Source organism: Nannizzia gypsea, genomic scaffold, assembly GCF_000150975.2.
Source record: "Nannizzia gypsea CBS 118893 supercont1.4 genomic scaffold, whole genome shotgun sequence".
Taxonomy (NCBI): Eukaryota; Fungi; Ascomycota; class Eurotiomycetes; order Onygenales; family Arthrodermataceae; genus Nannizzia; species Nannizzia gypsea.
In genome coordinates this window covers 651,029-671,616 of record NW_003345198.1, presented here as the reverse complement: position 1 = coordinate 671,616, position 20,588 = coordinate 651,029, and the positions used below count along the sequence as shown (strand labels likewise).

The window sequence follows — 20,588 nt, the reverse complement described above, 5'->3', positions numbered from 1 at the left end:
AACTTCAACTTTCTAATCCCTTGAACCACAAAGGACATTATCAGATAGTGGAAAATAGACGTGAGAATAAAAAAATACAAGTAAAAAGTATCTTAGGGTGTGGAATAATCCGAAATCCATACTCTTCAAAACAAAACCAATGTACAATAATTTCGCAATTGTTGGCATCTATATCTGAATGGTGCATTGAGTAGCGGTGGCCTTTTAGATGATAGAACTAATAAGGTGATGACGGCATTCAAATAAGCTGCGTTGGAAAGCGTAACTTGTAGCGGCTAAAATAAGAAATACTATCTGTCCATGAGTTCCTGGCGCCATTCATAACCTGTATGATTAATTGTCGATATCTCATAAGTATGAGCGATGGTAGTAGGCATGAGTGACATCCCGTGATACATGTAGGTACATGCACTTAGCCGGTAAAATCTTGTCAATTGAGACGAATAAAATCAAAGAAAAAAAAGAAACAGATTGGTTCTGATACAGAATGCCTCGCCGTCCCGATACTGCGAATAAAATGAAAACAAAATCAATGTGTCGTAAAGTCATAAAAAAGCGGATCAGATATTCGTATGCTCTTGGACTCCAGGACCCAGCATGTAAAGAATAATGGATTTTCTTCGTCATAAGTCTGAGTGCCTTAGCAGGATGAGCGTGGGGTTGAAACAATAATATCCTTCCTAGAGGGAATTGGGGACATAGTGTTTGTCTTCATGGCCCTCAATTTCATGGGGCTGGAGTTCTCAGATTTACTTCCAGTCATACGTGGAAGTGGCAGGACGGTAGTCGATGATGAGCTAGAGAGATCGTCTGCCAGAGGGCTTCTATGGACTGTAAATCTTCCACGAGCGCTTGGAGTTGTTTCAGCATTGGGCGGAGCTCGTCGAGATGCCCATGAACCGGCCCGGATTCCGTTCATAGATTTGTTCATCATAGGGCCGCTTCTAGTTGCATTAGTATGTATCAAGCTGTAACTAATAAAGAGAGGGGTTCTTACGGTGGAGAAATAGATGTTGCAGGAGTCCAAACCTGTCCTACTCCCCCAATTGGAGAAGGGTAGCTGTTTTGAGAAGTTGGGCTAAAATGAGAAGCTGCTTGCTGTAGACGATGGAGACTTGGGGATGGAGTAGCACTGTTAACTAGCTCAACCGAGTAATTATACTCCCCGGCACGGTAGGCTCGACGCTCGTTGCTTTGATGTTTGAGTTGTTTTTGAGCTTTGGTATCGGCAAAGCGGAGGAGCAGCTTCACTCCATTTTTTCCAACAATATTGTGGAATTGCTGTACGACCTTTTCAGCAATTTCACGGGTCTCAAATCTGTAACTTATAGTCAGTGGCAGGCTCGGGGATAGTTAGAGGATAATAGCAAACCTAGCAAAGCCAACTTCCTTACTAACTCCAGTCTTTTCATCTCGACTTATTTTTTCAGATACGACTTGGTACGGTTCAAAGTGACGACGAAGGTCCTAAACCTTGGCGTTAGAATGCAGTTGCCGTAGAGATCGAAGCAAAGTATTCGTTTATACATACGGCCTCCGCCCAGTCAATGGGTACATTAGTGCAATAGACGTTTGTGGAATTCTTGTCTTCCAGATCCTTAAGACGAGAGTTGCGAGATTTCTAGAGAAAGTCAGCAGAAAGATTGTCTTCATATGATTTGAAACCCAAATCCATACCTGTGCAAAGCTAGCCTGGTATCCAAGGTGGAAAAATCCTCGGATGCAGTTCTCGCAAGCGTCGAAGCTGAAGAATTGAACAAAGCCAAACCTAGATAAAAACAATTAGCTCGGAGCAAAAGAAATATACAGTATCCTGAACATACCCTTTGCACAATCCGGTCTCCAAATCAATGATGGCCTTGCATCTGTCAATCTTGCCAAAACGCGAGGCATAGTTATGCAACATTTCATCCGTGGTCTCTGGGAGGAATCCACGAATGTAGACGTTAGTGATGCCTTCACGGTTCTCAAGGCACTTTGCCAGAGTCAAATCTGAAGGGTTAGTCCACATAGCAGGAACAGCACGTGGGATTGGAGGTTCCTGTTTGACCAGGGCATCAAGGTCCTGAAGGACATAACCAGAGCCAGTCTTCATCATCTGGTACGGAAGAAGTGACTGAGGCGGGTGATTGTTGTACATATAACCTGGAGCGGAAGAGCGATCAACTGGAGCAGCACCAGGGTAGTAATCCTGTGGTGGTCCAGATAGACCCATATTAGGACTGCCTGTATTCATTTCGTCAACTGAGGCCCGTGGATCAAGGGTAACATTCCCGTGGTTTGGAAAATCACCATTTGGATAATATGGCCAGGGGTATCCAGAAACACAGTCCGGAGTAAAGGGAGGATTTGTGGGAAAACCAGGGTAAAAATTGGGAGGAATACATTGGAGAGAGCTACCTTGATCAGTAGCACGCATCGGGAACTGTCCAAATTGCGGTGCTGGAGGAAAGCCACCGAACATGGGTCCGTTGGGAGCCATCATGTACTGTCCATAATGCTGGATACTAGGCATATCAACATTTGGCATAGGCATCCCACCTTTGACCGGAAAGGGCTTGGAAGCATTTGGTTGATTCTGAAGCGACATTTTGTTGAACGGATGGGCCAAAATGCCTCCATTAACACTATTAAGATTATTGGCAGCTCCAGGTTGGCCATAGGCCTGCTGACCAACATACGTATGGTGATGTTGATTTTCTTGGATATAGCCATTTCCCTGGCACTGGGGAGCCGTAGCTTCGGTCTGATTTTTAACCTGCATCGCTGGTCTCCAGTAAGTCTAAATTGATATGTCAGTATCAATAATGTATGTCAAATATAGCAGAAGAAAAGCATGGAAAATCCCGCCAGCGTGTAAATATAACTACTGTAGGGCAAACACCAGGGCAGATGAGCGGACAGACTCACTCTAGCTTGAGGATATGCTTGACGCCTATCCGGCTTGTAGCCAACAGGATAACGGCTAACACCACCCATGGTCTTCATGTCAGCGTTGAAATTCCTATGAGCAAACATGTGAGCTGAATAGATACGAAACCGTACGTACAAAAAGCTGCTTAACAGCAAAGATGATGGGTTCTGAAGGGGTAAAGACGGGACAAAGGACGCTGGGCTATCAAGGGCGAAAAAAGATGAGCCCGGGTGTAAAAACAGCGGTTGTCTGGGGAACTAGAGCAGGAGAATAACAAGAGAAGCCTCTGAGATACGGAAAACGAAGCGTAGCAACGATGATCTTGATGCTGGTGATAACTTGAGATGACGAAGACGACGAAGGCAGAAGATGAAGTTGAGGATGACGAGAAAAAGGGAGAAGAAAGGGGAGAAAAGGCTATGCAGACGTCAGTCAAAAGGAGGGGCAAGCAGGGCGGAGGAAGCAGACAGGTTGGGATGGCCGAAAGAGGAAAGTAAGACGTCTGCGAAGGAGAAGGCGCTTTTTACACTTGGGAAGTCGAAGTTGACGATGAAGAAGCAGAAGCCGAAGCCGAAGAAGTAGCAGTTAATGATGAAGATGATGAAGAGAAGGAAGAGGGAGGAAAGGAAGAAGAAGGGGAGAAGACAGGAGGGTCTATAAATATGAGCTGGCAGTGACTGTGATATCAGACGGAAGCAGTCTGATAGTGACTGCAGCGTCGAAGAGGACGCCGCATAGTGAATGCATCTCAGCTGGCAGGACAGCAGCATAGTGACTGAATAAAGGGCAGAATAGGCCTGGATAAGGATATCTGATATTCTGTTGCAGTTCTCTCTCAATAGAATGGCATTGAAGAGTCAGGACTGTTCCATGCTATTGTAGTGGTATCTGAGGTATATCAAATGCACAGGACCAGGTTGAAAGCAAGCTGCATGAATGAATAGATAGTAGAAGGCATTGTTGATATATACAAATATATAGCCATCGGCAGTTGTTTACATAATATGGATATCCTGCCGGGTGTCTTCCACCTGAGCTATGGCTGGTGTATAATATTGATATTGATGCCTCAAGATGGACACCCAAAAGTAAGCTGCTTGGTAAGCCTTGATTCATGAAGCTGAGTTAACTGGCTGCCCAGTCATCAGAAGCTTAGTCTTGGGTTAATGCAGTATATTAGCAGTACAGTAAGTATATCAGCCAATTTCACCCGAATATCCAGGAATCAACAGCAGAAGAATAGGAGGAAAAAGCATGAGAAAAAAAGGCTGAGATTGTGTTCCGCAGAAGACGGATAATTCCGCCTTGGCAGGGTTTAAATGAACCTAGGCAATGAACATGAACTATTTAGCCGATCTTTGCTGGCGTTCCGGCTAATATCAAAGCATCAGGTTCAATAACTTATTCAGAGTTGAAGTGTTCATCTTTCAATAAGTAGCCAATAGCTGTCAAAATGGGCGAGGTGCTAGTCCAGGGGTAATAAATTGGTAAATCAAAACACACATCTAGTACAGGCTCAACCAGCCAGCCACAGTATTACAGCTTTCAAAGCATAACCACTCCTGTTGAAAGTTATTTATAAAAGATGATATATAGTCCTGTATATGCTTCTTCGTCGTCACTCATGAACTGATCGTCTAGTAATATGTAATAAGAACAATTGGAAAAAGTAAGGGAAAGGGGGAAGGGAGGCGAAGAAAACGATCTATCCAAGGTCAAGCATCAATAAAGAAAGCAAATATTAGCAACTTAAGAGGATAGTAGATAGACATTGAAGAAAAGGATGAGGAGAGAGGATGGAACAGTCGTTTGTTTGGAGGATCGGGTAGGAAAGAAATCAACAGTCCAGACAGACTCCAGCAAGAACCTAAATCGCAGATTCTATGAGATATAGACCCTCCCTTTACTTTTTTCTCTTATCTTTTTTTTTTAATTCTTTTCCCTTGACACCTAGAGTTATTAATTTGCCCATCTGAACATGCTGAAGGAAGAGAAATAATGGAATATGCGGATATGCAAGCTCGTTAGTATGTGGCGCCAAAGGATAACAAGACGAGGTAGGTAGTGGCAGGTAAAAGATGTTCACGACCAGACATCTTCCTGGTACGAGCCGGTGTTTCGCATATGCTTGACAAGCTCCTCGCCCTTCTCGGGTTTCAGACCTCGTTGCTCAGCGAGGATCTGGCCTAGGACAACGTTGACTTCTCGGGCCATGTTGGCTGCATCTCCGCAGACGTAGAAGTTGGCTTTCTTGGAGAGAAGATCGCTGACTAGCTCAGCGTGTTCCTTGAGACGGTGCTGGACGTAGACCTTCTGAGAAGTCTCACGTGAGAAAGCAGTGATAAGCTTGAAGGAATCGCCGAGCTTCTTGGATACCTCCTATCATGGCGTTAGAAAATCATGTAGACTAGAGTTGTGTTTTTGTAAAGTTGGTAAACAAACCTCGAACTCTTCCTTGTAGAGGAAATCTTCTGTGCTCTTACGGCAGCCGTAGAATAGAATGGTAGGACCGACGGTCTCGCCGTTTTCAGCCTGATGGACTCGTTCCTGGATGAAACCACGGAATGGAGCGACACCGGTACCAGGGCCAACCATGATGACTGGTTTCGAAGGATCGGATGGGAGCTTGAAGTTGGAGTGACGCACATGTACAGGGACATGGAAGCCATCATACTTGTTGCGTGGTCCGGTAATGGTATAGGTCAGGCCAAATGGATCTGGGTTAGGCTCGCCGTGCTGTTTCTGTTTCAAAGCAAGAAGGTAGTTTGTTGTTACACCCTTGACAACATGACCCGCACCGGGGACACGTAACGATTCAACGACGGCCGTGATGCTGATCTTTTCCTTCTGGACCATAGATGAAGAAGAAATGGAGTAATATCTTGGCTGGATCTTAGGGATACCCTCGATGAGCAGGGAGAACGGGACGGCGGTAAAAGGCTTATCGGTGAAGGATTGTAGGGCCTGGGCGATGTTGAAGTAGAAGGCAGACACCTTATCAGAGAAGACGTCCTTATCTTCACCGATACGGACCATCTTTTTCTTGGTCTCTTCATCCGGGGCGAAGGCTGCGAGCTGGGAGATGAATTGTCGTGATACGGGTCCGCAGGTTTCAATGTAATATCTGACGACGGAGTCATAGGTGGTTGGCTGCGGGAACGGGACTTTGGCAGTGACATCGATGGGCTTAACACGGATAACGGTATGGCGCTTCTCTTCCAGGCCAAACACCTTGAGGAAACGGTCGACTTCCTGGCCGGCATTAGTGGGCCAGACGGCGATGTGGTCACCAGTCTGGTAGTTGAGCTGGCTTCCCTTAATGTCGAATTCCATGTGCAGGCAGTTACGGTCTTTGACAGAGAACAATTCGCGAGACTCGACAATGGGTGAGAGGAAAGGATTATGGGCGTTGTAGGGTCCCTGGCTACGGCTCCTGAGGTGAGATGCGTTAGGCTCGCCCAGATAGACGTTCTCCGACTCGGTGTTCAAGTCTGCTTCTTCGGTGATGCTGAAGGTAGGTTCATAGACAGCCTCTCTCTCCTCGAGACCCATCTCTTCGGCCAAAGCCTTCCACATGGGCTCCTTCCAAGCAAGATAATCCTCTTCCATGGTTCCCGCACCGTCATCGCCTTCTCCGGCATCACCGATTCGTTTAGCACCGCATTTGGTCAGGGCCTTGTCCACAAGTCTAACCATGGCATTGTAGTGTTCGTAGGTGTTGTTTCCGAGACCAAAGGCAACATATCGCATCTTGGAGAGCGGCTCATCTTCCGGTGAGCCGCCATCTTCAAAGCTGGCATCGTCACCGGTGATAAACTGGAAGAACTCGACTGCGTTATCCGTTGGCTCACCCTCGCCGTAGGTGGCTAGAACGAAGAAGGCAACCTTATCTTCGGGAAATTTATCGAGGCTGGCATAATCGTAGTCTTCCAGATCGGCAACCATGGTCTTCAGGCCGAATCGCTGGGATCCCTCCTTCGCCAATCTGGAGGCATAGTCCTCGGCTGTACCGGTCTGGGAGCCATAGAAGATGACACAGTTTTTGCCGGTTTCCTCGAGCTTCTCGACGATGTTCCGGGTTTGGCCTTGCTTTGCGCTGTTCGTTGCGGCGTAGGTGGATGCATAGGGGTCCTTTACAACACCCCAGTATTTGCCTTTGGTGAAGTATGCTATCGTCCCGACGAGTATGGCCGCCAGGACGAGCATGTCCAGAGTATCAACCTGAGCCATTTTTGTCTGCAGTCCAACGGCTGTTTCGGCGAGCTATGTACGGAGGCAGACACGAAAAGATGTGAGCAACTCTGCAGCCTTGCTACCAAAATGGAGAATCTCAGGGGCCCCAGAATACGCACACAAAAGGCTGGTCGCAATGTTCGGTTGTCCTTTATCAAAGTCGATCAGATATACGTGTCCGTTGAAGCCGCCAGTCCAGCGCTGTCAGGAGGGGCACGTCCTCTTTTTTGGATCTTGCGCCGGCTCAAAAAGAATAAATATGGGGTGACTATTGTTCGAATTATCTGATTCTCCGGCTGAAAGTTTCGTTCGGTGGCCGCTTAGTTCTTTCTAGCCGTGCTGGGATGATTTTTCCCCCTTCCTTGTGGGATTCTCAAGGCTGAACGGGTCGTTTTACTTTGCTTTAATCTTCTTTTCTGTCTTTCTCTTTTTATCCTCTTTTTCCGTGGACGCCGGGCCGCCTCTCCCTGCCTGTGATTCCGCCCTTCGCACGCTTGTACGCCTGCTTCCCTTTGTGTGGTTCCGCGCCACGAAAACTATCTCTGCCCTTGTGGACCACCAGTTATGTAAGCCGTGAGAGGGTTGAAGGGATAGAAGCAAGGGAATGGATGAGAATGGGATGATAGCGGGAGGAGGCCAGGGGGAAGAGGTCAGTCTGCACCCTGGGAAGAGATACAGCAGCTCAGGGGTTCTATAAACGTTCCCTCGCACAAAAATATCTCCTATCCTTGCCGGAGCATCGGCCTCCCAAGCAAGGCTCTACTCTTTGGCCTCTGGCTTGGGACCCGAGAGCCTTCCCTGTCTTTTCCGTAGAATCTCCGGTTGAAATAACTATCTCACCACACTCCGTAACTATGTCTCGAAGAATAGTTTTTTCGACTGAGCTTTGCGGAGTCTTTGGACTGCCAGGTCACGGCACTACTGAGTCACTGCCTGTCTCCTGCTGTCTCCTGCATCTGCAGTCGCCTCTCATCCATTCAACTGGCCCGTAACAATAGCTATGGGCGCCGACTTGATAATTCTCCTGGCCTGCGGATAGGTAGTTAGCTACGTGTAAGCCCATGCCCATGAATAAGCCACCCGCGCCATGCGGGCATCTCATCTAGCTACCGCAACCACAGACAAGGCCCGAGTATCCCTGCTTACCGTGCTCACTCCGTACCAACAAAAACAGCTATCCTATCGTGTTCGTATCGTCAACCGTCAACCAGCGACTCCCATCCTGCTGCTGTCTGTCGTCCTTGTGCTCTGCCCGTAGTTTCTTGTAGTCGCCAAAAGCGCTGGACGTCGTCGTGATTAGTCACCCTCTCGTTTTTCGACCTCTCCAAACCTCGTCAACCTCAACCCTCGACCTTCGACCAACCACGACCGCAACGACAACGCCCAACCATGACCAGAGACGCGCCCGTTGTGTCTCTTCTGCGCCCTCTCGGAGCCTTCTCAGCGTAGCGTCGACCGTCTGTCCCAGCCCTGGGCAATGGATAGCACAAGAATGCGGGGAGCAAGACGGCCACTGCATAGCTAAGCTGATAACTACCCATCTGCTTGGCCCCCCTTGAGCAATCATGCAGCAGACTCGTAAGGAACCCCATCCTCCCGCTGTGTCTTCTCAGTCTCCTCCAATTGCCATTGGCCTGCTCTGTGTATTTCCCTGCTTTTCCTTGCCTGCTTGCTGCGTTGTCTTCTATTCTCGTTCGTCCTCGGGCCTCTGGTAGGGTGAAACGCGCTTGACATCACCTCACTCACCAACTGTTGCAGCTAGTCCACACCCGATGCGACAGGCCCCGCCAGGTCAAGGCCAGTCCCTGGCTTACAGTAGTAGTAGTTCGACCCCTGACGAGTTGACGGCGGCAGTGGCAGCACCAGGAGGAGGACCAGCATCAGCAGGACCGGCGGCGCATACGACTGCTATCCATTCTCCCTCAGACAGAGCCGCTTCTGCATCTGCTCCTCCTGCTGTTGGTGCTTCTGGTGCTTCTGCTGCCACGAGAAATCCACCTTCATCAACGCCACACAGTCGAGATGTTTCTTGTGCTCGAGGCCGGGCGGGAGATGCGACTTCGGCAACTGGATTTAGCCTTGCTTCTTCTCTTCAACTACACCCCCAGCTACGCACCCAGTCGCACTCGAAAAGTCCGGAGCCGTCGAGTGAGCGAGAACGGACCGGCGTCGTGGCCTCGGACAGCAGTGAAGGTCTAGAGAGACGGCCATCGAACTCGTACGGCCATCACCGTCAGGCCTCTATCGTCCACGGCAGCATCCAGCACTCGAGAGGCCCTAGTTTTGCCAATTCGCAAGTCACCTCTAGCCCTCTCAGTCCCGAGATGATCTCGGCAGCCGGGTTCGCGCCGTCTCTGAACGAATCCAAGCTGAACGGCGGCCCTCGAGAGAATGGAGATTACTCGCCTTCCAATTTTGTATCCTCCGCCGGCGGCGTAGGAAATATTCTTCAGGCCTCTCCTCTGTCGTTGATACAGGATACCGTTCGAGCAGACGGCTTGGAACGCCATCACTCCCATCGTCGAGCCGTCACCACAGGTAAATTACGGAGGGAAAACTCGCACTCAAAGAGTCGGTCGGGTCATACCAACCAGGAAGCAAAGACGGTGGGAGAGTATGCTCTCCATCATCTTTTTAATTCGGTTTGTCACGCTACCAATTTTTTTATTTTATTCTGTTTTATTTTTCTATTTTTTTTTTTTTTGGCTTTCTTCATCATACTGACTATAGATATAGTTCGTGGGACAGGCGGAGGAAAAGATTAACAAATGTATCATGAGCCTAGGGGAGTTTGAGGCGCCTGTAGAACAAGTATGCGGTCCCGGTGCGGACCCAACTTTTGATCAACTTATAGCCGCCCTCGGCCATATTGCGAAACAGAAGCCAAAACCACTTATAGACACGATCATGGTATGGAGAAAATCAAAAGGTGATGCTGCTGCTACCGCGAAGCAAGGCTGGGCTCAGGTATATGCTACTCCAACATCGAAGCATGCTATGGTCACTGCTAACCTTAGTATCAAGCCCAAACCTCCACCGCAAATATCCTCGACCATAATACGCCGCAACACAGAACCCCCACAGCCTGGATTGGACGCAGCAGATGCTGGGTCACCACCTCCATCCATTCCTATCATTAACCGACAAGAAGACATTCTCATGACCGAACGACGAGCAACTGTTTCCGTATATCTTGTCTGTCGAGTCCTTATTGAAATATTTAACCAAAGCTCTATCAATGCGATTACACAGGAAATGGCCAGTCGGCTGGAAGATATTGTGTTTGGGCAGCTGAAGGCAGTTGATCCTGAGCAAATCGCCGCATCACCACTGAGAATGGCTAACTGGCGCATTTATGGGCAACTCCTTGGTATCATGAGTGAAAACAATTTCTCCAGTGTTTCTAATCAGTACCTTACCGAACTAGCTCAATACCAGCGAGAAGAGGGACGGATGCCTACCACCAGGGAGGCAGAGACCAGAGCCGAATTGTTGATTTACGGGATGCGACACCTCCGCCTCCGAGTTTACCCTGATGAGAGATGGGCAAGGACTTGTGATTTCTTGCAATCACTTGCTAGGCTGTTCAGCGACGCACACGGCCAACGACTGAAACAAGCATACTGTCAGATACTTGAGACTTTTCTCCTTCCCATCGCCGCCAATCCTGCTTGTGACTTGTCCTCGCCCAAATGGAAGGAATTCCTAGAGATTCTTGTGCCTCGTTTATCTCAAGTCCTTATAAAACCTCGGCATTGGAATAGTGCTTTCCCTCTTCATATTCTCCTCCTATGTGTATCACCTCGAGATACATTCCTCTCTCAATGGATGCCCACTGTGAATGCTCTCTCGCCAAAGCTCAAAGAGCGCCCTACTAGAGCGGCTGCACTTCAGGCCATATGCAGACTACTCTGGACCTACCTGTATCGTTATGCTGACCCGCTAAGCAATCCCCTCCGTAAAACAGAAGAGGTGATTCGAATTGTTCTCCCGGGTGGTAGACGAACCTATCTTACCACCGAGCCTACAGTTGCGGAACCAATCACCCAGTTGGTACGGATGATTGGCTTCAAGCATCCAGAGATGTGTTTCCGCTCTATCATATTCCCTCTGGTCAACTCTGACCTATTTGCGTCCGGCAAAGACTTGAAGATTGAGAATATGGAGCCTGAAAAGATGGTTATTGGCATCCGCTCCTTCTTAGCTATCATGGCAGATATAGAAAACGGTGGAGGGACGCCACCTCCTTTTCCCCAAGAGTTTGCGATCACAGAGCAAAGCCCCATGTCCCCTTTCGCTCCCCAGGCATCTATCCCCGAACCACAGTATACCACACAGTCAACCCCTAAATCTCAGTCATCCCCAATCCCATTCAACCCGTCAAAGTTGAATGATAGCACACGAAAATATTACCTACGTTTTTGCGAAATATTAGGAAAGATCACTATATTATGCGACAACACTTTCGGGGGGCAGGCGGCACTCGATGAAAAATTTGGCGGTGTTACACCCAAAACTCCTATAACAGAACATTTCACCTTCGGCCGACGCGATGACCATGCGAGCACTCCTGACCAAAAGCAAGGATTTTACGACCTTCTCCATGTCGCTGTCCAAGCACTTCCCCGCTGCCTTTCGGATCACATACCGTTCAACTCTCTCATTAACCTGCTCTGTACAGGAACCGCACATGTACAGTCCAATATTGCAGCTTCGTCCGCAGAATCGCTCAAGTCAATTGCCCGTCAATCATATGCTCAGCATGTTGCTATTGGGTTTGCTCGTTTCATATTTAATTTTGACGCAAGGTATTCAACAATGTCTGATGAGGGCATGTTAGGTCCAGGCCATATCGAATCAACGTTACAGTTATATGTTCAACTTATCCAGATATGGATCGAGGAAATCAGGCAGAAAACCAAAGATGCAACCATTGACTTGCCTGAGAAGCCTAGTACAGGTGCCCGAGGACTTCAGCTTGACCTGTCTGGTGTTCTCGCTCATGTGGAGGAAATTGAGTCTCACGGGTTATTCTTTCTATGTTCTCAATCTAGGATTGTTCGAGCATTTGCCATTACGGTCCTTCGCCTTGTGACTGAGTTCGATACCGCTCTGGGAAAAAACAATACTCGGATTATCCGTATAATGGAAGGGGACTCACGACGTGTTCTAGACTTGAAAGACGAATCCTTAACTGTTGCTGAGAGAAGCAGGCTTCAAAAGGGCAGGCAAGAAAATACAGCACACAACACCCTTATTGAATTGTGCAGTAGCGAGGTGTCATACGACTCGACTTTGTGGGCCAAAGTGTTTCCAAACCTCATTCGTATCAGTTTTGATACTTGTCCCTTTGCCGTCACTCTTGGACGTGAAATTGTTTGTGCCAGATTAGTTCACATGCACAAACAAATCACTCATATCGCTGAAGGCCCCCCACCAATGCAACTAAGTTCTCCTGATCATATCCCCACGCGCCCAATTATTTTGCGAAACGGGACTTCACCTGAAGTCATGATCGAACAATGGAAGCTGTATCTTATCATGGCCTGCACTACGTTGAACAGTGCTGGTGCGCAGTCTCAGAGTCAATTGGCAAATGCACAACACGCTCGGAAGGCTTCCAAGTCCGGACAGCAAAGCCAGGATAAGATTAACTCGGCAAGGTCACTTTTCGCCTTCGTGATTCCGCTACTTTCTGCCCCTCATGACTCTATTAGGAGTGCTATTGTTGTTGCCCTCGGCTCTATCAACATTGCGTTGTACCGAACCCTCCTGGAATCGCTGCAATATGCTGTAACTACTTGTAAGGAAGAGGCTAAGGTTCGCATCGGAACTCACCTTCGCACCCCAAGTACTCCAAGGCGGAATAGACGTACAGATCTTCTTAGGACGGAAGTCACCAACGTGTATAAAGCGACTTCTCATTTCCTCAAGGAGCCGGAAGTATCTAATGATGACTGGATACTTAATAACATGGTGACGTATACCCGAGACCTTAGGATATTCCTCAGTGATGTAGAGGTGCAAAACGATCTGGAGTTCCAAAATCTTCGATTCCACTTCTGCGGATTACTCGAACAGCTATTTGATGGCATCAAACGCTCAAAAGAACCTTCTCGATGGATGCCATTTGAGTCCAGGAAATCCGCCTTCTCTCTCATGGAAGATTGGTGCGGTTACTCTCCGAATCAGAACCAAATAGCGGTTCGAGAGGAAAATATGCGGAAGCTCACCATTGCGAGGCAAAGAGAAAACGGGGAAGTTCGTAGCACCGCTGCAATGGAGATTGAGAAAAGAAATTTACGCACCGCTGCCCTGAGTGCCATGGCATCTCTCTGTGGGGGCCCGATACGCATTTCCACAGAAAGCGGAGCCACTCTCCAGTTTGATATTAGACGCATGCTTTCGTGGATCGATATAATTCTCAACACCGAGAGTGATAAATTACATACCATTGGCCGGCGAGCATTGAAGAATCTGATCGTTCATAACAAAACTCTCCCGTACTTGCTTGAGCAATGTATCGAGATGTGTTACCTATCGGAGCGACCGAAGGCTCTCGAAAGTTACTTCGAAGTCTTTTCCCAAGTTGTTGTGGAAGAAAGTGACTACCCGGTTGCATTTTGGCGTATCCTAGGGGCCGTCTTGTTCACCCTCGGAAACTCTAAGAGGGAAATTCGCATGAAATCCGCTCGCTTGCTAAGGACAATTGAGGAACGCGAGCAGAAGAACTCGAGGTTACAGGATTTCGACATTAGTATTTCTGACAGGACAACTGCTGTCTACAAGCTTGCTCAATTCGAAACTTCGAAGCGACTTGCACAGCAACATGCCGATTTGGCATTTATCATCTTTTCAGAGTTCTCATTGCACTTTAAAAATATCCAGCCGGATACACAGCGTAATATGGTTGCTGCCATTCTCCCCTGGGTACAAGCAATCGAGCTTCAATTAGACCCAAATGGTGGCCCAACTTCTAAATCCTACATGCTGTTATCCAACCTTTTTGAAATCACCATCCGGTCTGGTACTGTGCTACCAAACGAGGTTCAAGCCCTTTGGCAAGCTCTTGCAACTGGCCCTCATGCTGGCAATGTGCAGCTGGTTCTTGACTTTATCATCAACCTCTGTCTAGAGCGGAGGGAACAAAATTTTGTCGATTATGCCAAACAGATAGTTGTTTTCCTAGCGTCAACCCCCGCTGGCTCGAAGGTGATCGAATTTTTCTTGCTTCAAGTGGTGCCTAAAAACATGGTACACGAGCGGCGTGAGCCGCTTCCCGCTCCTTCTGACCTGTCAAGCCTGCCATACGTTGCCGACCTAGGTACTATTTTACCCGTCGGGAACAAGCAGGTTGGCTTATCTTTGGGACAAGTGTCCATGATATTTCTCGTCGATCTGATGGTTGCACCAGTTAGCATCGGATTTGAGAGTGTCATCAAGTTAATCCATGTTGCACTTATATTTTGGGACCACTATACTTTGACCGTTAGAGACCAAGCACGAGAAATGTTAGTCCATCTAATTCATGAGCTTGTTGCATCGAAATTGGAGAATGAGGTCGAAAGTGCCCAGCGTCAATCTATCGAGGATTTCGTGGAGTGCATCAGGCAAAGCGATCCTACAGTGGTATGGGAGTATGAAGACAATAATGGAAAAGATGAGAAAGCAGCGGGTACAAGAGTGCCATCGTCCATGCACCATGTTGCCCACAGTGTCGCTGGAATATTTACCGCTGTATACGAAGGAGTGAATGACCATTGGTCTAGAGAAGCGCTGAACTGGGCCACATCTTGTCCGGTTAGGCATCTTGCTTGTCGATCATTCCAAGTATTCAGATGCATATCCACGTCTCTTGATTCTCGGATGCTTGCCGACATGCTTGCACGGTTATCGAATACCATTGCCGAGGAAGAAACGGACTACCAGACGTTCTCGATGGAAATATTGACGACATTAAAAGTCATCATCAGCTCCCTTGCCCCGCAAGACCTGTTACGATACCCTCAGCTATTTTGGACCACCTGTGCTTGTCTGAATACGATCCATGAACGTGAATTTATGGAAAGTCTTGCTATGCTTGAGAAGTACTTGGATAAAATAGATCTGTCTGATGAGAGCGTGGCTGCAAATCTCTTAGAATGCAAGCCGCCGAAATGGGAGGGTGAATTCTGCGGGATTCAAGACCTGGTCTATAAGGGATTGAAGTCGTCGGAGTCATTGCACGAGGCCCTCAGGATGCTCAGGAGGCTTGCGGTACTACCGAATAACGATTTGATTGGTGATGGGAATCGCTTGTTGTTTGCGATATGGGCAAACCTCCCCGAGCTGTTAAATGAATACGATACCTCAAAGCCCTCAACCAATATTGAGATTCAAGCGACTCTCCTCGCCAGCATCGCCGACAAACAAGGCTACTCTCAACTGTCTAACGGATTGTTAGCTCTTTCCCGAGCGCAATATCGGACAAGCGACGAGTTTTTGGCCGTCATTGTCAACTCAATATCGATGTACTTTTTCCCAGGCCAGGATGTGCAGAGCTTAGTATTCTTAATGGGCCTGCTAACTAACAACACGTCGTGGTTCCGAGTCAGTCTCATGCGGATTCTCAGTTTAGTAATATCAGAGATCGACATGCGCCGACCAGATATCTCCTGCCATGGCCCCGACCTCATATCTCCCTTACTTCGTCTTCTCCATACAAACCTTTGCCCCCAAGCCCTTGGAGTTCTCGACCATATCATGACAGTTGCCGGAAACCCGATGGAACGCCACCATCTTCGAATGAGTATGGCTTCTTCAGCCTCATCAAGAGCCATTCGGAAAGAGTTTGAAGGTATCCAGAGCTTATACGGCATCCCTGAGCCTAATGGGTGGTCGATTCCGATCCCAGCTGTGCAGTCAAACCTCACTAGAAACAATGTTCATGCCGTTTTCTACACCTGCGCAGAAGAAGATGGCCTTGGAGAACAGCCAACGACATCACCGGATCTAGAGTTCCACGTTGATGACTACGGTGACTCGTATTTCCCGGCGTTCCGAGCTGACACAATGAAATCAGTTGATACGGGAAATGAAACGAACATGGGTGATTTGCTCCAAAAGCTGGACAGTTTGGACGATTTCTTCGAGGAGACAGAGGTCAATCACTCTGTACCTTCAATAACCGGGGCGTCTCTGCATAGCTTTGCAACGAATGATTTTCCAGATGCAAGCACACACTTGTATGACCAACATACAGCTCCTCTATTACGAAAGTCTCTAGCTAGAACAGCTTCATCGTCCTCGTTCCACAATGGCTTCGCTGATTCTAGGCTTCCTCTTACACGCACTGATTCGAACAGCGTCGGTACCCCTTCTATTCACCCATCACCCTTAAGCACCACTTCTTCTACTTCTAATCAACCACGACGCGGATCCCTCCACACCCGTTCAATTACATCCCCAAGCAATTATTATCCGCAGTCTGGCAACAACAACGGCAATCCGGGTACTCCTGAACCCGGATATCTAGGCCGGTCCTTCCTATCTGATGACGAGATCGAGGATGCGCTGTCGGACTCCGAAGATCGCCTAACTCTTCATTACCCATCGTCTTCTACCTCACGTGCAGTCATCATTGGTAATAGCAACCCCGAAGCGGGCTCCTTTTCCTTGGATACCATGATTCGAAGCGGCGTGCGCCGACTTACTGGTGGCAACAACGCGGGAAGAGATAGAGATCGTCAGCGCGAGCTATTAAGAGCCCAACAACGGGCCATTGCGCAATCAGCTACTTCTCCCAGAGTACCAAAAGTTCCTCCCGAGTATTTAACGGGTGGCGCAAACAATCCAACCTCACCTCACCAGTGAAATCAACATACGTGGACTTTTGCCTCCAAATAAACATTAAGATATTGCACTTTCTCTGATCTATATACCCCTCTTCTGTTTATTGGTATCATACCGCAACCAACATATCCGTCATCTTTCATATTATGTTATTCTCAGTTCCTGCTATAGATCATGCTTTCCTCGTTGTTATTTGTTTTATGAATGACCTGTTAAAGTACTGTATGTGGGTATATGGGAGTTGGGTACATGCTCGGACTTTGACATTATTGTCTGCCTATCTATTCGTACATCTTGTTATATTTGTGTATTTACCCATGTACATCCATGCGTCGGCGGAGCATTGATCGGGACTTGATTTAATTGCTGCAGCGTTCTCTGATTGTGATATTATATGTTTTCAGGTATAAAAGAATGCATGACGGTACCTCTAGGGCCGTAGTGATCACACAGAAGGCTTCTTTCTATTCATCTAACAGGGCCTTACAAAGCACAGTCTAGAGAACCCCTCGCCGTTTTCCGTTAACTATCTAAAATAGTTCGTCACAACAACCGGCAGTTATATACATGACCAAGGCTCGCTCGCCTATAGTGGTCTGAGCGTATATCTGACACCTCACCTGTTACCACAGAGAAACCGCCGTCTTCTGCTCTCTCGTCTTCTCCGGCCAAATCACCCCTTTATTCCTCACTAGTGCATCAAAAACAACCACAGTTTTATAAGCCGCGTTGAAGATCACGGCTTAGGGCTCGCGGTTCTTGGACGTTGCGGTGGCGACCTATTCCTTTCTACCTTTGGCTTTTTTTTTTCCTTTTTTTTAATAAATATCCTATCTCGATCTCGAAATAAGCGATAGGTAAAAGCCATGGGCCGGCTATTCGTCAAGGGTCTGCATGGCTAAAACCACCGCTCAAAAAATGGCTGAATATGTAATGACAAAAATGATCGTTTCCCAACGATAATCGATTAGCTATTATGAGATGTATGTTGGTAAGTTCTGGATATATATAAAACATAAAGGTAACTATATACAGGAGGAAAGTTAGAAAAGAAGGTTGATCAAAAGAAAGCATTCAAGGCCCGTATGGTGACCTCGGACTATCTCCAGTCCCCACAGATGATGTATCTTCTTTACCTCCTCGAGTGGGCGGAAGACCTCCTCTAGTTGGTGGTAAGGTAGTTGTTGTGACGGAGATTGTAGTCTGCTGATAAACACCGTTCATTTCATATTGTTGCTCGCCCGGTGCTGGGCTTGAGGTGCCGTTTATCCGAGAGTACATCCGCTTGTACATGCTAACCGGACTGCTTGGTGATATCGGCTCACTGCTAACAAGCGTAGTGCAGGCAGTGTTTTCAATGTCCCTTGGAGAATTGCTATCCTGATTCGCTGACGAAGGGCCGTATCCGCCTTTGTGTTGAGTAGTGGCTTCAGAGTTCAAGATCAATGATCGCCGGGTAACCGCATAAATAATTGTGTGAATAAGCCCAGATGCTGACATTATCATTGCCGAGATAATGTAATAGGTAAATGAAGGTTTTGCACCGGCTGCAGTAGCCATTCGAGAGGCTGCAATGGGTAACGACAGGAAGACGTAGGCGATAGGATAGAGAATCATGAGCCTGACAACGCGCCTTAGACGGGATAGCTTCTCTTGGGACCTTTGGGTAAGAGACGCGGATACAGCGACCTTTTGGCGTAAATAGAAGAAGAGGATGATGTAGATGGTAACGCTTCCAAATTGTGAAATGAAGACCCAAATATAATGAGTCCCCAATCTCAAGTCCTCACGGTTTGCAGTGATCCAACACTATAAAAATCAAGTCAGTATACTGTGAGACACATGCATAGAAAGGATGGGGATATAGGGGGTGTTGACTTACCCAGGCACCGGAATTTGCATATGCATGTTTCCCTGCCACTAACATAGGTAACACAGTGATGAACAGAGCAAACACCCAGATCCCAATCACGCAGCACACAAATGTCCGGTATTTTAATTTTCGACCCAGTACGACAGTGATGAAGGTGTGTATTGCGATTGCCAGGACGAATAAACCACTGGTTGGAATCCCTTCTTGGAATAGCCATCCTTGGATGATGCAGGTACTTGAACTCCCTGCGATATGGCCGACCCGGTACCAGTGGAGTGTCATGATAGCACCACCAGCAGTTTGCATATCTGCGATAATCAGGTTGTAAATGAGGATGACATATTGATTATAACCGAGGTAGGTCGCAGAAAATCTTCGCCAGAAAACAAGTCGGTACGTGATGATGAGGAATGAGCAGACGGTTGCAATTAGTGACATGAAAGCAATCGTGACCACTGGCGGGAAGTATCGGTAGTGAATGCGAAGTAGAGGGAAATTAAACCGCTCGAGAGCTTGTGTCTGTTCGGGAGACAAATTACCAAGTCCACGGTTGGCTAACAAAGTGGTATGCTCCTCCCGGGCCATAGCGAACAGCTCCATTATCCAATTCATTGTGCCGGTATAGTTGATGCGCAATCTTCAAGCTGGCGGGCACAGGGCTGGTTCGAGGATGATATGACGGGGCTGCCAATGGCCATGGGATATCTGTGGAGGATATTGGCCTGGGGGCTCAGTTTGCCGGATGAAAGTATCAACCTGAAACAACACCTTCCAGCAGAAAAAACCTGGGGAGAGGCAGACGCACTTATATATAAACTGCCATCTTAGCTAGCGCCCTGTCGGGTCTTTGATTGAGGCTTCAGTACAACATGTCAATCAATCGACTCGATTCCCAAGAGGTTAGCTGCATGCATTCTAGGCCTGAGGAGGGCTGATCGCTTTTTTTCCGGAGAACAGGAAGATGGAGGCAGCTCGTCTACTCCAACCAGCAGCGTTTAAAGACATGCAAGAACGTTGACCTAGTGGTATCCTATTCGTGCAAACTTCTTGACTATCTTCGTATTGTCTCTTCACTAGTGGTAATCGGGGTCCACTCCCCTGGCGCTCTCGAGATCAAGAAGACTGCATCAGGGCGCTAGTCTAACTTTGCACGGCTTGACTGATGGTATATACACGCTAGACAAACGGAGTATGCAATCTGCGATCCAGGCGGCAGTGGCAATGGTAGTCGACATCACAGAATACAGCCATGGACGGTGCTCTTTCTAGAGAATTCTTCAAGCCACAATTCTCTCCAGCTCCTCGAACGGGGAGGGGACAGCCGCATACAATCTGATAACCCTGTCCGGTGTAACGGGCAGACGGAAAGCACGGATTATCACATCATAAATGGGTGACTTATTCCGAAACCTCCAGGAACCCCCTGTTTAAGGGAAACCACCTGAGGCACAGAAACCTCTTAGCTATTTTCGCCTCCTGAATCTGTAGATTAGAGGTAGCGTTTGGTACTTCGTTGCCAGCGGCAGATTGTACAACAGTACTCTTGTATGCCGCGATGTTCATCCTTTTTTTCTCATGTTGCCCGATACCCATTCACCATCCCCGTTGGCGTTGCCTAGAGCGTCTATTGAGTTGATCCCCTGAGAGTGGCGACCTTGATCTCTAGCATAAAATTCGCCGTCAGGAGGGGCCTCACCCTTTTTTTATTTCTGTTACCTCATAGCCCGTGTGACTTGA

The 20,588-nt window shown here is 47.8% G+C and overlaps 4 protein-coding genes across 4 annotated transcripts; 1 reads left to right on the top strand and 3 right to left on the bottom strand.

The window, feature by feature from the left end:
• Positions 1–640: 640 nt before the first annotated feature.
• On the bottom strand, positions 641–3,018 carry MGYG_04890 (hypothetical protein; the record flags this gene model as incomplete). Its single annotated transcript, XM_003172253.1, has 7 exons — positions 641–944; positions 998–1,318; positions 1,373–1,467; positions 1,532–1,621; positions 1,678–1,768; positions 1,824–2,782; positions 2,911–3,018. 7 exons carry the CDS (start codon positions 3,016–3,018, stop codon positions 641–643), a joined length of 1,968 nt encoding a protein of 655 aa, XP_003172301.1.
• A 1,978-nt stretch (positions 3,019–4,996) lies between these two features.
• On the bottom strand, positions 4,997–7,144 carry MGYG_04889 (NADPH-cytochrome P450 reductase; the record flags this gene model as incomplete). The annotated part of the gene is made up of 2 exons (XM_003172252.1): positions 4,997–5,293; positions 5,357–7,144. 2 exons carry the CDS (start codon positions 7,142–7,144, stop codon positions 4,997–4,999), a joined length of 2,085 nt encoding a protein of 694 aa, XP_003172300.1.
• A 1,775-nt stretch (positions 7,145–8,919) lies between these two features.
• On the top strand, positions 8,920–16,999 carry MGYG_04888 (cell morphogenesis protein PAG1; the record flags this gene model as incomplete). The annotated part of the gene is made up of 2 exons (XM_003172251.1): positions 8,920–9,789; positions 9,884–16,999. The coding sequence occupies 2 exons, from the start codon at positions 8,920–8,922 to the stop codon at positions 16,997–16,999; spliced, it is 7,986 nt and encodes a 2,661-aa protein (XP_003172299.1).
• A 1,053-nt stretch (positions 17,000–18,052) lies between these two features.
• On the bottom strand, positions 18,053–19,463 carry MGYG_04887 (integral membrane protein; the record flags this gene model as incomplete). Its single annotated transcript, XM_003172250.1, has 2 exons — positions 18,053–18,787; positions 18,861–19,463. The coding sequence occupies 2 exons, from the start codon at positions 19,461–19,463 to the stop codon at positions 18,053–18,055; spliced, it is 1,338 nt and encodes a 445-aa protein (XP_003172298.1).
• Positions 19,464–20,588: the final 1,125 nt, after the last annotated feature.